The sequence below is a fragment of the Lithobates pipiens genome, unplaced genomic scaffold (assembly GCF_037356315.1).
Source record: "Lithobates pipiens isolate NorthernLeopardFrog02 unplaced genomic scaffold, aLitPip1_a1.2 Scaffold_28, whole genome shotgun sequence".
In the NCBI taxonomy this organism is placed as follows: Eukaryota; Metazoa; Chordata; class Amphibia; order Anura; family Ranidae; genus Lithobates; species Lithobates pipiens.
In genome coordinates, this window is record NW_027507789.1 from 111,497,840 (window position 1) to 111,512,531 (window position 14,692).

At 42.5% G+C, this 14,692-nt stretch overlaps 1 protein-coding gene across 2 annotated transcripts in view; it reads right to left on the reverse strand.

The window, feature by feature from the left end:
- Nucleotides 1-14,692, reverse strand: part of DNAJC7 (DnaJ heat shock protein family (Hsp40) member C7) — a 156,427-nt gene that overhangs the window by 27,278 nt on the left and 114,457 nt on the right. For both annotated transcript variants that reach the window (XM_077459537.1, XM_077459536.1), the window contains 5 exons: nt 13,302-13,393; nt 11,446-11,519; nt 10,731-10,877; nt 9,538-9,690; nt 7,541-7,603 (listed from right to left, as the gene is read on the reverse strand). In XM_077459537.1, coding sequence (XP_077315663.1) covers nt 7,541-7,603; nt 9,538-9,690; nt 10,731-10,877; nt 11,446-11,519; nt 13,302-13,393 — 529 coding nt within the window. The remainder of the gene's footprint in view (nt 1-7,540; nt 7,604-9,537; nt 9,691-10,730; nt 10,878-11,445; nt 11,520-13,301; nt 13,394-14,692) is intronic.

Below are 14,692 nucleotides of genomic sequence, written 5' to 3' on the forward strand. Positions count from 1 at the left end.
GACGAAACACCATGTTGTCGTGGTGAAGAATTAGGTATGGTTCCTTATATGAAAGGGCTGCCAATTCCGACACCCTTCTAGCCGGGGTAATGGCCACCAGCAAGGCTAGCTTGAGTGAAAGCAAGACTAATGGAGTTTCCTCATGAAAGGGGAACCCTGTTAACAAGGAAGCTCAGCGGACCAGTTCTTAAGGCACAAAAGTCTGCGCATGTGTACAGACAGGCGAGCCAAACGAGAAACCTGCTGTATAGAATACTTTAAGGCAGGGGTAGGCAACCTCTGCCCTCCAGCTGTTTTGAAACTACAAGTCCCATGAGACATTGCAAGACCCTGACAATCACATGACTCCTTGAGGCAGAGGTATTATGGGATTTGTAGTTTCACCACAGCTGGAGGGCCAAGGTTGCCTACCCCTGCTTTATGGCATCAACAGCAAAACACAGCAATCATGCCAGCAATCCTTTCCTCTAACCCGGCTAGGGCTGAGGACAGATCAACTCTGGTGATAAAGCCTGAAGCAGCAGTGTTGACCGTAGGCCCAATACCAGACAGGCGCAGCGGCTCAGAAGCCTCTGGTCTTTCAAGGGATACAAACACTAGAGTTTCGACTAGGCTCCTCTGGAGCTACTCATGACATAGATGTGCCCTTCCCTGTAGTGTTAGTCACATTCCTATTTTTTTGAAGACACTGCAAGCCACAAAAAGGGAGTTTAGTTTTTTCAAATCCCAGAAGGGAGAACCTTTAATAGGGCTCACCAAGCCCCTATGCAACAATCCTGCTAAGTACCTTAGCCTGTCAACCAACACCTGGCGACACATCTGTGACCTGGGTATGGAGAATTGACTTCCTGAAAGAGAATATTTCAGAGCCTGCTCTGTGTCCCACAGCTGTCCCCTGGAAGCGCCGCATGTCAGCCATTCTCTGTTTAAATAAGACACTCTGTGCATACATACGTGTGCACGCATGTGGTCCCGAATGCCAAGATCAGGCTACGGAGCATACACAGCTTTGAGTAAGCACAACCTTTGTGGCAAAGCCACATGCGCTTTGGCCACCAACAGCCATGAAAACTCATGCACTCTGGCGAACACACGTGCACCATGGCGAACCAAGATGCGCAATGGCACACCCTCATACGCGGACTATCCATTAAGGAAAGAACAGCCAAGAAAACAAGGGAAAAAAAAAAAAAAAAAAAAAAAAGGTACTCTTTGCAAACACCACAGCTAGCCCAAAACTCCCCCTTGTGATCACAGCACACAGGTGTTCAACCTCTAGCTAGCTTGACTGTTACAATCACTGGAGCACCCCAAAATAAATAAGTGGGTTTCACTTACCCATCCAGGCACAGGGAAGCCCTAGAAACGAAGAGCCCAATCTTCATCCATGGAGGTGGGTTCGGTCACTCAGGGACATTCAAGGACTCGGTACCCTTTCATGATTTATGGTCCACTCCCTTGGACCTGGACAGCACCCTGCATGAATGCCTTAGCTCTGTGTTGTCCAGGATTCCACTACGAAGGGTATAGTGCCCGAAGGTCTCATTACAGGCAAAATATTGCAGGATTGTTGTGTCTTATTTGTAAGGCTTGGGTACCATTTATTTAAGCATATAAGCTTTTTTTTTTAAAATGGATCCGATCGGTCAATCCCTTGATTCAAGAGAGAGCGTAAAACAAATGTGCCCATCCACCTTGCAGACACTGGTAAAAAAATGTATGGAAGGGTTATATAAGGGTGAACTTCCTGTCTAAGACTTGATATACCAGTGTCTAGTCACCTAAAGATGGCGTACAACCCAGAAGGTAATGAATATTAGCCTAACTCTGTACCCCGTGAAAAATAAACGTTTTTTTCCCCCCAAAAATATTTGTTGTTTTTTTTTGTCTGTTTTTTAGCAAAAAACTAAAAAAAAAAAAACTATAGTGATTAAATACCACCAAAAGAAAGCTCTATTTCTGTAAAGAAAACAAAAAAAAAAAAAAAAACAGTGTACACAGAGTACATTGTTACATGACCACGCAATTATTATTCAAAGTGCGACAGCGAAAGCTGAAAATTGGCCTGGGAAGGAAAGGGGTAAAAGTGCCCAGTAGGGTGGAACATGTAAGATGTTCCCACTGCAGTCGCTCCCCTCTCCCCCCCCCCCCCCCCACAGCTGTATCATTCAGACACAGAAGCTCTGTGTATGAATGAACTACAAGTCCAAACAGTCTTATCGGCTGTCGGCTTGTAGCTCTCAAAGAATTAACACAGTGCTGTGGTAGTTCATTGAGTCTTCTTGTCAGCCAGTATTGGCTAACCCATACGGGATATATGGATAAGCAGATACACTGACAATGTGCAGGAGAACTGCATGACATCAGCGATCTGCTGATCACTGGTGCAATACTTTACAAGCTTCTACTACAAAAAAATAATAAATGCACTTTTTTTTACCCGTAAAAAGATGTGCATATATTATTTTTTGTACAAAGGAAAATGTATCCTTTAACGAACAAAAGCAAACACTGATTGATCTAACAGAAATGCAATCAGCTGTTTGACAACACAGCAATTTTTTGAGGAATGAGTGGCATCAGCCCTGTCCAATGTTCTTTTGCCAGAACACTCAAACCCACCTACTCTTCCATCAGTAGTCCCCAAGGTTCTGTAGTAACAAAAAGTAAAATAAAAATAGAGGGGGGCTCAAAGATCTCTCCGTGATAACACCAGAAACAAGCACAAGACAGCTCAAAATTACTGACATGACAAACAGGCGATTTTATGCACTTACTAAATAGCTCTAACAAATGCAAAAGGGGGAACATTTTAGAAGCTAATTGTTAGGGTTTACATACACCTTCAATGTTCTCTTTATTCTGGAAAACTATTCCTGCAGCTCTGAAAAGTCACACCATGCACAAACTATGAAAGAATGAATTCTCTTGTGTAAAGCAGTCTTGGTACAGTGTATAGAACACTGTAATGAATTGTAATGAATATTAAAACTGGTCTGCTTGTCACCAGCTGTCCCTGTATGTAGCTCCTTTCATAGACAAGAGCTGCAAGAGCAGCAATGCAGGGAGAACACAGAATGTTCACTGTCCATATAATGGTGACAAGAGAAGGGAATCTCTGAACTGAAGCAGCTGCACATTACATCGATGTACAGTATAAATATATGCATAATGCTTATCCCTCACAACTCCAACAATGGCTGGGCAAATAATTGTCAAACTGGAGAGCTTTTCAAAAACACACATTTAGTGAATAGAGCTTTGTTTAGGAAAATTAAACAGAAAACATTTTTAAGAAAGGTTTGGCTAGCTCTATTCCCATGTATATTTAACATAAATATAAGTGTAATACAGGCTTGGAAATATCAGCTGATCGTTCTATGCACAATTCTTAAAATGTCCTATACTGCAGGAAATCCTTATTAATGAACTGTTTTACCTGAGATATGATCCCGTCTACCTAATGGAATATGAACAAGCTCTGCCTGACTGCAACTCATCTGTGTTCATTAAACATCAAGGCAATCATAAAGTGTGCTATAAGAGTCCTAGACAATGATTTCCCAGCAAGGCTAACTTATTTTCAATAAATCCTCCCCAAGTTCTAAGTCTTGGGGGTCCCCAAAATTTGTTTGGCTTCAAACATGACTACTCTCATTAAAAGGGGAATTTATGGCTTACTGTGGCTCACATGCTTGAGCCATTAGTGGAACGTACCCTAAAATAAACAATGGATCAGTCACACTAAAGAGCGGAATAGTTTAAAATTCTTACTAAATCATGCCATATTTTTCAATCAACTTTGTGCTTCTCAGAAAATAGGATTTTTTCATCCTACTTACCTGTAAAATCCTTTTCTTTGAGAACATCATGGGACACAGAGTCAGGTAATAAATTAATTACCTGCTGGGTTATACTCCACCTCCAGGTGAACGGACACCTTTAGACAGGAAGTGATCCATATATAACCCCTCCCATACAGGAAGTACTTCAGTTTTGCAGCAAACACTGAATTCTCAAAAAAAAAAAGCACAAAGTTGATTGAAAAATATGAGACAATTTAGTAAGTATTTTAAACTATTCAGCTCTTTAGTGTGACTGATCCATAGGGACCATTCCCCTGGGCAGATCTGCTGGCGGCTGAGATAATCTGCCTTCCAGTTCTCTACTCCCAGGAAATGGACTGCCGATAGAATCGGCACGTCCCTCTGCCCAGGCTAGTATGTAGTTCACCTCCTTTGAGAGCCGAACAACCCCCGGTACTGCCTTGGTGCTTTATATAGTCCACTGCAGTGGCATTGTCGGACTGAACCCTAATAGGGCAGTCCTAAAAGCTCCACCGTCCAGGACCGTAGGGCCAGACGTACTGCCCATAATTCCAGGACATTGATGGGCAGGATCTGTTCCGTCCCTGACTATTTCCCCTGAGCTGTGAGCCCTTCTAGGGTTGCTCCCCACTGGCATCTGTAGTCAGTACTCTTCAAGTTCCCGGGAGAAAGGATTTTCCCTTTCACAGGTTCTGATCCTGCAACCACCAGTTTAGGCTTAAGCGTGCCTGAGGAGATAAGCACATTGGATAATCCATGGCTTGTCCTCTTCTGTTCCAAGCCAACAAGATGTCTTGTTGTAAATGCCCGGAATGGAACTGGGCATAGGGCACTACCTCGAAGGAGGATACCATCCCCCCTCAAAAACATACAAAGCCAAATGGAGGGTTGTCTGGTGCCCCTTTTCCAACGCACCTGAACCTTCAGGGCACAGATCCTTACAGGTGGCAAGAATACTCTTGCTTGAAACGTATCTAGGATCAGACCTAAATACTTTAGACTTTAAGCTGGTTTCAAGGCTGACTTTTCGTTATTTATGATCCAGCCTAAGTTTTTCAAATAACGTACTGTGCATGTTATGCTCTGTTCTAGAGCCTGTAATGAGTGATTTCTGAGCAGGAGGCCATCCAGTTACCAAAAGCACCAGGATCCCTTGTGCCTTTAAAAGGCCTAGTACTGGTGCTAGGACCTTTGTGAACACCCGGGGATCTTTGGAAGCCCAAAGGGTAGAGCCAGAAACTGAAAATGATGTTCCTCTACTGCAAAATGTAGGAACCTCTGATGAGGCTGAAAGATAGGCATGTGTAAATACGTGTCTTTTATATTGATGGGAACACCAATGTGAAAACCAATAATGATGAACCACCCCCCCCCCCCCAAATACGTAGGATCGTGGGGCACTTGTCATCACAGAAATGAATGTACTGAGTATTCTGTATAGCCATAGTATAGCAGCTACCTTATCTCTTCACAGTGTGCAGCTCGGCTCTCACGGCTGCTTCTCTCCTCCGTCTATTCCCTTGAGGCAGCAGCGGACGGGGCTGAGAATATGAATATTAGGTGGGGAGTTGATGTCAGAGAGCAGGAGAGGCGTGGACGTGCATGGTCACATACGACGGCACCGCCTTGTACGCAGGAAGATTCTAATGGACTGTCAGGGACGAAGGTGCGGACCAACTAATCGCTAATGAAAATCATTGACAACGATTTTCATTAGTGATTATTATCGATAATATTCATTAACCACTTGAGACCCGCAATACGTCTATTGACGTCATGGGGTTTCGCTGGTTATATCTAAATGATGCCTGAGTCCACAGACATCATTTAGATATTGCAGTTTTCAGCCGGCGATTCCCTACACCATAAGAACGATCATAGCGGCTGTTCCGCCGCTTGATCGTTCTTATGGGCGGCGGGAGGGGACGACCCCCCCTCCCGCCGCCCTCCGGTGCTTCTACCGACTCACCGTTTCCATCGGTGAGTCGGTCACAGGATCCGCCGGCCCCAGCATGTGATCATAGAGATTTCCGGCAGACTAGATTGTCCCCGGAGTCTCTATGATCGTTCGGAGGCCGGGCGCGATGTTATGACGTCACGCCCGGCCTCAGTATTCAAATTAACGGCGCCGATCTGGCTAGGAAGCCATGATCGTTTTTTTTTTTTTAATTCTTCCCAGCCTAGGAGGTGAGATATGGGGTCTTATTGACCCCATATTTCACTGTAAATAGGTCCGATCGTGCAATATTCCTATTACAAGGGATGTTTACATTCCTTGTAATAGGAATAAAAGTCATCAATTTTTTTATTTTATTTTTTAAGTGTAAAACTAAAAAAATAAAAATAAAATTAACAATAAAAAAAAAAATTTTTTTAAGCGCCCCTGTCCCCGTGAGCTCGCACACAGAAGCGAACGCATACGTAAGTCCCGCCCACATATGAAATGTGTTCAAACCACACATGTGAGGTATCGCCGCGAACGTTAGAGCGAGAGCAATAATTCTAGCCCTAGACCTCCTCTGTAACCCAAAACATGTAACCAGTAAAAAAATTTAAAGCGTCGCCTATGGGGATTTTTAAAGACCAAAGTTTGGCGCCATTTCACGAGCGCGTGCAATTTTGAAGCGTGACATGTTGGGTATCTATTTACTCGGCGTATCCTCCTCTTTCACATTATGCAAAAAAATTGGGCTAACTTTTTCTGTTTTTTTTTTTTTTTTTAAGCATGAAACTGTTTTTTTTCTGAAAAAAACGCATTTGAAAAATTGCTGCGCAAATACCGTGCGAGATAAAAAGTTGCAATGACCGCCATTGTATTCTTTAGGGTCTTTGCTAAAAAAACATATATAATGTTTGGGGGTTCTATGTAATTTTCTAGCAAAAAAATTAGGAATTTTACATGTAGGAGAGAAATGTCAGAATTGGCCTGGGTCTGAAGTGGTTAATCATTTCAGCCCTATATCTTTGATTACAACGCTACGAAAGACAATACAATTTACACTTTGGGACAGCTTGGCTCCAACGAATGATCCTGATGTCACCTCCGTGTGGCAGATGGTTAACCTTTAATTTAGTGCTGTAGCATATGCTACATACAGAAAGAAGCATTCTATTTTGGAAGGTGCTCTTGCAACTTCCTTCTGTGCACTATAGAGCATTGCTGGCCTCAAGATCATTGGTTATGATCACATATTGTGTCTTGTGTGTAGATAGGAAATATCTTCTCATTTTTGTCAGCCTCAGTGCCCATAGATGCTTGTTTGGGGTGTGGAGATTCAGGGTCAAAGACTAATTTGATGCAGCATGCAGGACTTTTGGTGCGCTTTCAAAAAGCACACCAAAAACATGGCACATAATAGAAAGTCTATGGGAAACCATGCACAACCCAAACAAAAAAACACAGGTGTACCCACGCTGCAGCCATAACGCAGTACATCAATGTTAAGCAGACTTGGGCTCTGAGTCTATTCACACCTATACAGGTGTGACGGTGCATCAGTTTTTGCATGTCATGTTTAGGGCAGCCCATTCATTTCAATGTCCGAAAAATTGCACAAAAGTGCATGACCCCTTTTAAAATCATGAAGTGCCATGAATGTATGAAGAAAGTGTGCAGCCAAGGTTAATATGAAAGCAATTTTGATAAGAAGAAAACCAAAAGAAGAACCATTAAGTTCTATTATCTGTCATACATTCTGCTCATGAAAACTCACCTTCAAAGCTGAAGCCTCCTGGACCACTAAAGAATGCCTTGAAGATATTGTTGGCATCAAAATCTGCAGTAAAAAAAAAATAAAAAATATGAATATCAGCCAACAAAAAGCTTCTGCAGTAAAAACAATCTACAAAAACTGGTTGGTACATTTGGAAAACCTGGGTTTATTAGGGGTCTGCATAAGCTAGGATGCAAGCTGAGCAAATAAAATGCACTGACTAGACATATAAAAATAGAAAAGGGTGATCAAAGCATTTTCTCTTTACATATTTTCCTACCATATTGATTACAAAATAGCGGTTATATTTTTAAATACTAGTCTCTGGAAATGGCCAACTAGGTGCCGCCAGGACCTCATTCACTGCCACAACAATTTGCACCGGCCTTAAAGTGGTTGTAAACCCTTACAACTAACTTTGACCTACAGGTAAGCCTAGATTAAGGCTTACCTGTAGGTCCAAGAAATATCTCCTAAACCTACACAGTTTAGGAAATATTTGCCGAAAGACAGGCACCGCTGTCTACGGCGCATGCGCTGTAGACAGCGTCGCGCAGGAGCACTGAGCGCGCCGTGGTCAATGGCGATATGCCGCGAGTGGCGGCTCCCGTGCGCATGCGCGGGAGTGACATAATCGCGGTTTCGCCGAATGTCAGAGGCAGAGCAGCGAGACTCACCGAAAAGATGGATGCGCCGGACTACAGGGGACAGCGGTAACTTCGCTGGCTCCTGTGTCAGGTAAGTGACACATAATGGACTACTATGCGATGCATAGTAGTCCATTATGCTTTACCTTTGCAGGGAATGAAAGAGGAAGTAAACCCATCAGGGTTTACTTCCTCTTTAATCACAGGTGTGAATGTAGAATAAATCTATCCATCGAATGGAGTAGTAGTGCTGTTATATATTCAGACATTTGACACCAAACTTAACCACACACAATCTAGCTGTCAAAAAATGTATCTAAAAGTGCAATATCTTTTTAGGACTCTCACTTTGCTCTATCCTTGTCCTGCCTGCTTTTCTGTATTTTTTTGGTTACCGTGGGTGATCTACTGGGTGTAATTGACAAGTGGTGGCGCCAAACTCAAAATAACGTGCAACATGCGATAAAGGAAAAATCTGCCCCTTTTTCAAGTGAACAAATCACCACATAAGCAAACTGAAAAATAATATAAAAAATGGGTGATCGGTAGGCATTCGAACTACCATAATATGCAGACCAAATTTAAGAATTTTAGCATGATTGTAACGGTCAACTATTTTAACGATCAACCAATAATCAACCGATTAGTTGGCCTGCATACAGAATGCATTATTTGTTTACATATAAAGATACAGTGCAGCACAAACACGGTTCAGTACATTGCCCATACATGTCAGTAAGGGCCTGAGAACTTGTGAATGTGTTAGGAGCAATTCTCTAGTAATGGGTAGAAGGAAGTGATTTAAAGTGAGTTTAAAGGCAGAAGTTTTTTTTTTACTTTACCTTAATGCATTCTATGCATTAAGGTAAAAAACATTCTGTAACTCAGCATACACCCCCAAACCCCCCGCCCGCCCCTGAATACTTACCTGATTCCGGTCTTGATCTAGCAATGTATCCGAGCACAGCAGCACTGCTCTATCGCTCGCTCCCTCACAGGACTCAGATGCAGCAGTGGGAGCTCTGTACCAACGATCAGATTATCGTACGATCACGTTGAAAGCGTTATTTTTCGTGCGATTTTCAGATCGTGTGTATGGGTCTCAAGTCTCTTCTGTTATTCTCAGAGATTAAATATTTTGCTCCCAACCACATAGCTGGTTATAATTACCACTGCATATAGATATTCAAGAATAAAAGTTGTTAAACTTTACAAAATACCTCACTTCTTTTGAGTTTTTTACCTGATTAATTGAAACAATGAAAATGTTCATTAGTTGCAGCCCTACTTCTAACTTGTGGAAAACCCATAAATTCATAAATATGGTCAGAATGCTCGGTAGACACTTACCGCTCATGTTCATTCCATCTTCGTCCAAGTCCTGCCCACTGTCGTAGCGAGCCTTCTTTTTAGGATCTGACAAGATTGTAAAGGCTTCACCCACTTCTTTGAACTTCTTCTCCTCTTCTTTCTGAATTTCAGTGGTGGCACCACTGTGCCGGTCTAAAGGTATAAATGCACATTTTCTCTGTAAATTTGAGGCGTACTTGTGTTTAGTTTAAACACAATCTGTCACTTTGGTTTTTTATTGGCAAAATTACCCCCCCCGCAGCCCTGATACTCGCCCTTGCGCTCTGCCCCTGCTCCAGAGTCTTTGGGAAATACCTGTTGCTTACAGGTATAAGGGAGCATATGAACTCTTCCCAGCATACAGTGCTCAGGCCTGGTTTGTAAACCAGACCAGAACACTCATCTGGCAAAGAGGAGTAAATTAACCCCGATAAAACATTCAACACAAAACATACACTGGGTTAGAACTACAGGCTGACAAAATACAGGAGCAGAGGGGGGACCACTGGGGTGGTAAGTACCAATGGGCAGGGAAGATTTCTTACAAGAGAGTCTGTCACTTTGCACACTTTGAGTTTCTCTAAATACAGTAAACGGCGTTAACACCATTAGAATTCTGAGGATCCTGGGACACCAGAAGTGAAATCTAATGCTACCTGAAGTTATTTATTTGGAACCACAGATATGCTTTAACAAGGCACTGTGTGTATATGCACTGGTAAAATGCTTAACTACAAGGGTACATTGCCAAAACTGTTTAAATAGTGAGGTGTATAGTTCGAAATGTAATTAAATTCACTCCTATTCAGACATCCCAAACTATGCACAACCAGATTGTATTCTTTATCCAGATAGTTGTGCTTTTATAAAAGTGTCACACTCATAGAAGTTTATGGGAAATCTCAGGCTGAGGAACTTGGAAGTTGATGGGAAATAGACAGCTCTTGATTGTTTTCAGAAACAAATTCTTCCCTGTCACCTATTGTCCAATCTGCATACATACAATTATTTGCAGTGCTTTAAAGAAAATATTATGGTTCACTTAGTAAAGTATTGCTTTGTTCATTTTAAAAAAATAGCAACCGCTTTACAGAAAGTGAAGTTTATACTAGACCAAACATTACAGTGTACACAGTATTATGAAATGGCATCTATTCGTGGACATAAATTGGTCTATTTGATGATGTTTTAACCTGGATGATGCATTAACGCTCTTTTCCTGTAGGCTTTCTTTATCTCATCTTCAGATGCATTCTTGTTCACTCCTAGTATCTTGTAGTAATCTTTCCTCTTGCTTTTCTTTAACTCCAGCTGTGCATTCTTAAGCAAATGTTTGTGTTCTAGACAGAAAAGAGCATGCAGAGAATGAGTTATAACAGCCCAATTGTTTCCCCATACACTATTGTTTGCTGACAAATGTGGTAAACCCAGTGAGGGCTCTTCTTGGTACAGTGACCCACCACCCCTTCCCCCAACTGATATAACAGCACACAAATAAACACTGGGGTATGTGTTTGACAAAGACTGGACCAGTGCCCACAACATCAACCACTCAAAAGTATGTACTTAGGGTAGTGGTTCCCATGGAGACAAACTCACAGTAATAAGCCAGCTTGCAGATTACTTTCTATGCAAATAGCGCTATCTTGAAATGTCAAATTCAGAATGTAACTGTTCTCTTTTTAGCTAACCAAGGGATGGTAAATACAAACTCCAAAAGAGAGATGCTCAAATATTCACCCTGCTATGTGCTCAGCACTTCTGGATGCAGAAAAATGACAAACTATCAAAATGCAATGGGTCACAGGAAGTACATGCCACAGAATTCTCCTGTACCTATACTCCAGCTTGCTTATAAAAAAGATCCTTATGTTATTGTTGAGAACAATAAAAATAAGCTTTACTTACCTTTTGTGCTTTCTGTCTGGTAAACTTTCTCATAATCTCGGACTGCTTCTTCATACTGCTCTGTGTCTGTATAACTGGGCAGGAGTAGATGCAAGAATAAAAGTCATGGACCAGAGAAGAGGAGCAAGTTCAGGGGACTGGTCTGGTTGTTTGGCAGGGAGTTATTCTACTATACCTTAAAACAAGTAATATGCTATTAACCAAGTAAGATAAGATACAGGAGAGGTGAGAAAGGACAGGCTTGAGCAAAAAAACACAAAAGCTGGTCTTTTTCAGAATTCAGCTATCAGAAAAACACATGCAGGCACCCTGATGTGTGTACTATAGTATTTAATCCTCTAATAGTAATCGTGAGCTTTCTATAATTTCTAAGAGCAGAGAAGTCACTTCTCACTTGTGTACTCTTGTCCTAATATAACAAACTGGGTACATCAGTGCCTAAAAATACTGCAAAGTGCAGGAACTTGGTATTAGAAATAATTACCTTTAGACCCCTTTCACACTGGGGCGGCTTTCAGACGCTTTAGCGCTGGAAACTGCCTCTAAGCACCTCCCATTCATTCAAGTGTGACTTTACACACTGTGGCTGTGCGCTTGCGGGACGGTAAAAAACATTCTGCAAGCAGAATCTTTGGGGCAGCTTGGAAGAATTGTATTTATCGATTCCAAAATGCCCTGCCCATTGGAATGAATGTAGAAAATTTAAGAAAACAGCTGAACAGCCGGCCTCCGAATAACACCTTTTATTCGTGGCAAAACAGGGTAGAAGAGCCAAAATCTCTTAGATCATGGTGATGAAAGGTTCAAACCACTAACGCGTTTCACATCAATACAGCTGCTTAATCATAGCGGAATGAAGAGCAGCACTTCCCAAGCGCCTAAAAAGCAATTCGGAAGCGCTGCAACATGGGAGTTTTTAACCCCTTCTATGGGGTTAAAAACGCCCCGATAGCGGCCAAAAAGTTAAACAGCGCTAACATGGCCACAGTGTGAAAGGGGTCTAACTCTCTAATGATCTGTGTACCCAGGGAGTTCCCAAATCCTAGGTTTACACTATACATGTGGACTTCTGCTTGACTCACAATTGTGCTGTAGATCCCTCCTAGAGAAAATCCAGCCCGACCCCCCCCCCCCCCCCCCAACCCCACAGCTTAATGGTCCAATTCCAACAGTCTGCAGAGGCTGCTAAATTAGAATTTTCAATGGCAGAGCTTAGCTCAAAATCATAAGCAGACCTCCAAAGCTGTATTTATTTCAAATCAAAGTAACTCTGTGGCTACCACTGTTCTTTCAGCTGTTCGGCCAGCATAATACTATTCAACTCCAGTCCAAGCTGTATTTATTTTAGGAAAGGCTGAGCAGCTCCAACTGTGGTACAAATGTCAAAGCCACATTGCAATTCACACCAAAATGGTCAGCAGAAGACTGAGCAGCTGGTCTCCGCAGTGGTTATGCTGCAAACATGTTTTCCAGTTATGTGAAGGTGAAAAACCACCAAGATATGTGGGAAACTGCAGAAGCCAAGCTGTGCTATGCTGGTCCCAACACTACATTTCTCATAAATGACAAATGGAACATTAAAAAAAAAAATGGTCTGTACGCAAGTACATATTTTTCCTTCGGCTTTACCATACGAGTATGGGTGAGGCTATGGAGGAACAGTGGACTATACTGCAGATAAACATTTTTTTCTTATTTTTTTGCCTTATATATACAAACGTGTTAGTAATGAGGATCCCACTAACAATGAAGCTTATTGTCAAAGAATGAATGATTGGTGTTCTGCCTAGGGGTTAAATTACATAGTGAGCTAAGATGCATATACGCGTACAGAACAGTACATTCTGTATTCTTACCACTGTGCTCTTCTCAAGTATGCCTTGATATACGTGTCATCCAGTTTTACGGCATTCGTGCAATCATCTATGGCCTCATCCAGTTTCTTCAGCTGTTTAAAAGCAAAACTACACTTACTTATTGAAGCAGCAAAATTTTGTAATGTGCCAAGTGCAGTAACTAAAACCAAAAGCTTCCCAATCAGAATTCAGTTTACATAAAGTCAACCAAGTCCAAAAAATTATATTGCATCTTACCAGTCCTTAGATGTGGTGGCCAAATAACCTTTCATTTTTTTCAAGCTTTATTTCTTTAATTTTTACCCAGTGATCCTGCCAGAAACACACTTTTTGTCCAAGAGTCATAATTGCTTATTATTCACTGTTCTCAATCTCTGAAGGAGCACAATGTCACCTTACATTTTTCAATTTGGATTTAGACTACAAAACACCTTCCATTCCTCTCTCATCTACTGGATTTTTAGCAGGATGAACAGTTATTGACAAGCCAACTTTCCAGATGGAAGCAATCCGGCCACTTCCACGTGCCCCCAGAGCCTGTGCCCATGCCCCATTTTCCGGGCTCCTCTATCCCACCTGCAGGCCTGAGAGCTACATGGTGGGTGTCACCAGGTACAGGGGAGGAAGACCAGTGAATATCTGTTAGATAGTTGGTAAGGTTGAATAAAGACAATAGTCCATCCAGTTCAACCTATGTTGGTGTGTGTTCGTTTGTGTAGATAATTATTTCCAATATCCCTGCATATTGTGTTTGATAAGAGCCACCTCCAACAGTCTTTTGAAACCATCAATACTTTCTGTTGACACCACTGACTGTAGAAGAGTTTTCCACATCCTTACTTCCCTGACAGTAAAATACCCCCTACGCAGCTTAACCACTTAAGGACCGCCGTATTGCCATTGTACGTCATCGCAATGGCACAGGCAGGCACAAAAACGTACATGTACGTGCCTGCCTTCCAGCGGGTGGGGGGTCCGATCGGACCCCCTCCCGCTGGATACGGCGGTCCGGTTCGCTTCAGGAGCGATCCGTGATGAGGGGATGGCCGTTGGTTTCTGGCCACCCCCTCTGGATCGCTCCTGGCCAATGAGAAGCTTCCTCCCACTGTGTATTGTATACACAGGAAGGAGGAAGTGATGTCATTCTCCTCGGGGCGGTCTTTTTGACCCGACTACGAGGAGAAGACAAAAAGTAAGTGCACCAAAGCACTACTCTAACACATAGGTACACATAGGTACACAACCCCCCCCCCCCCGATCCCCCCTCCCCCCCCAGTCACAGTGTCACTGATTGCATTGATCATTTATTTACTGATCACTGCATTCAGTGTCAGTTGTAACAGTAAAAACTGTCAGGGCAATTAGTGTTAGGTCCAGGGTAGCCCCCTACC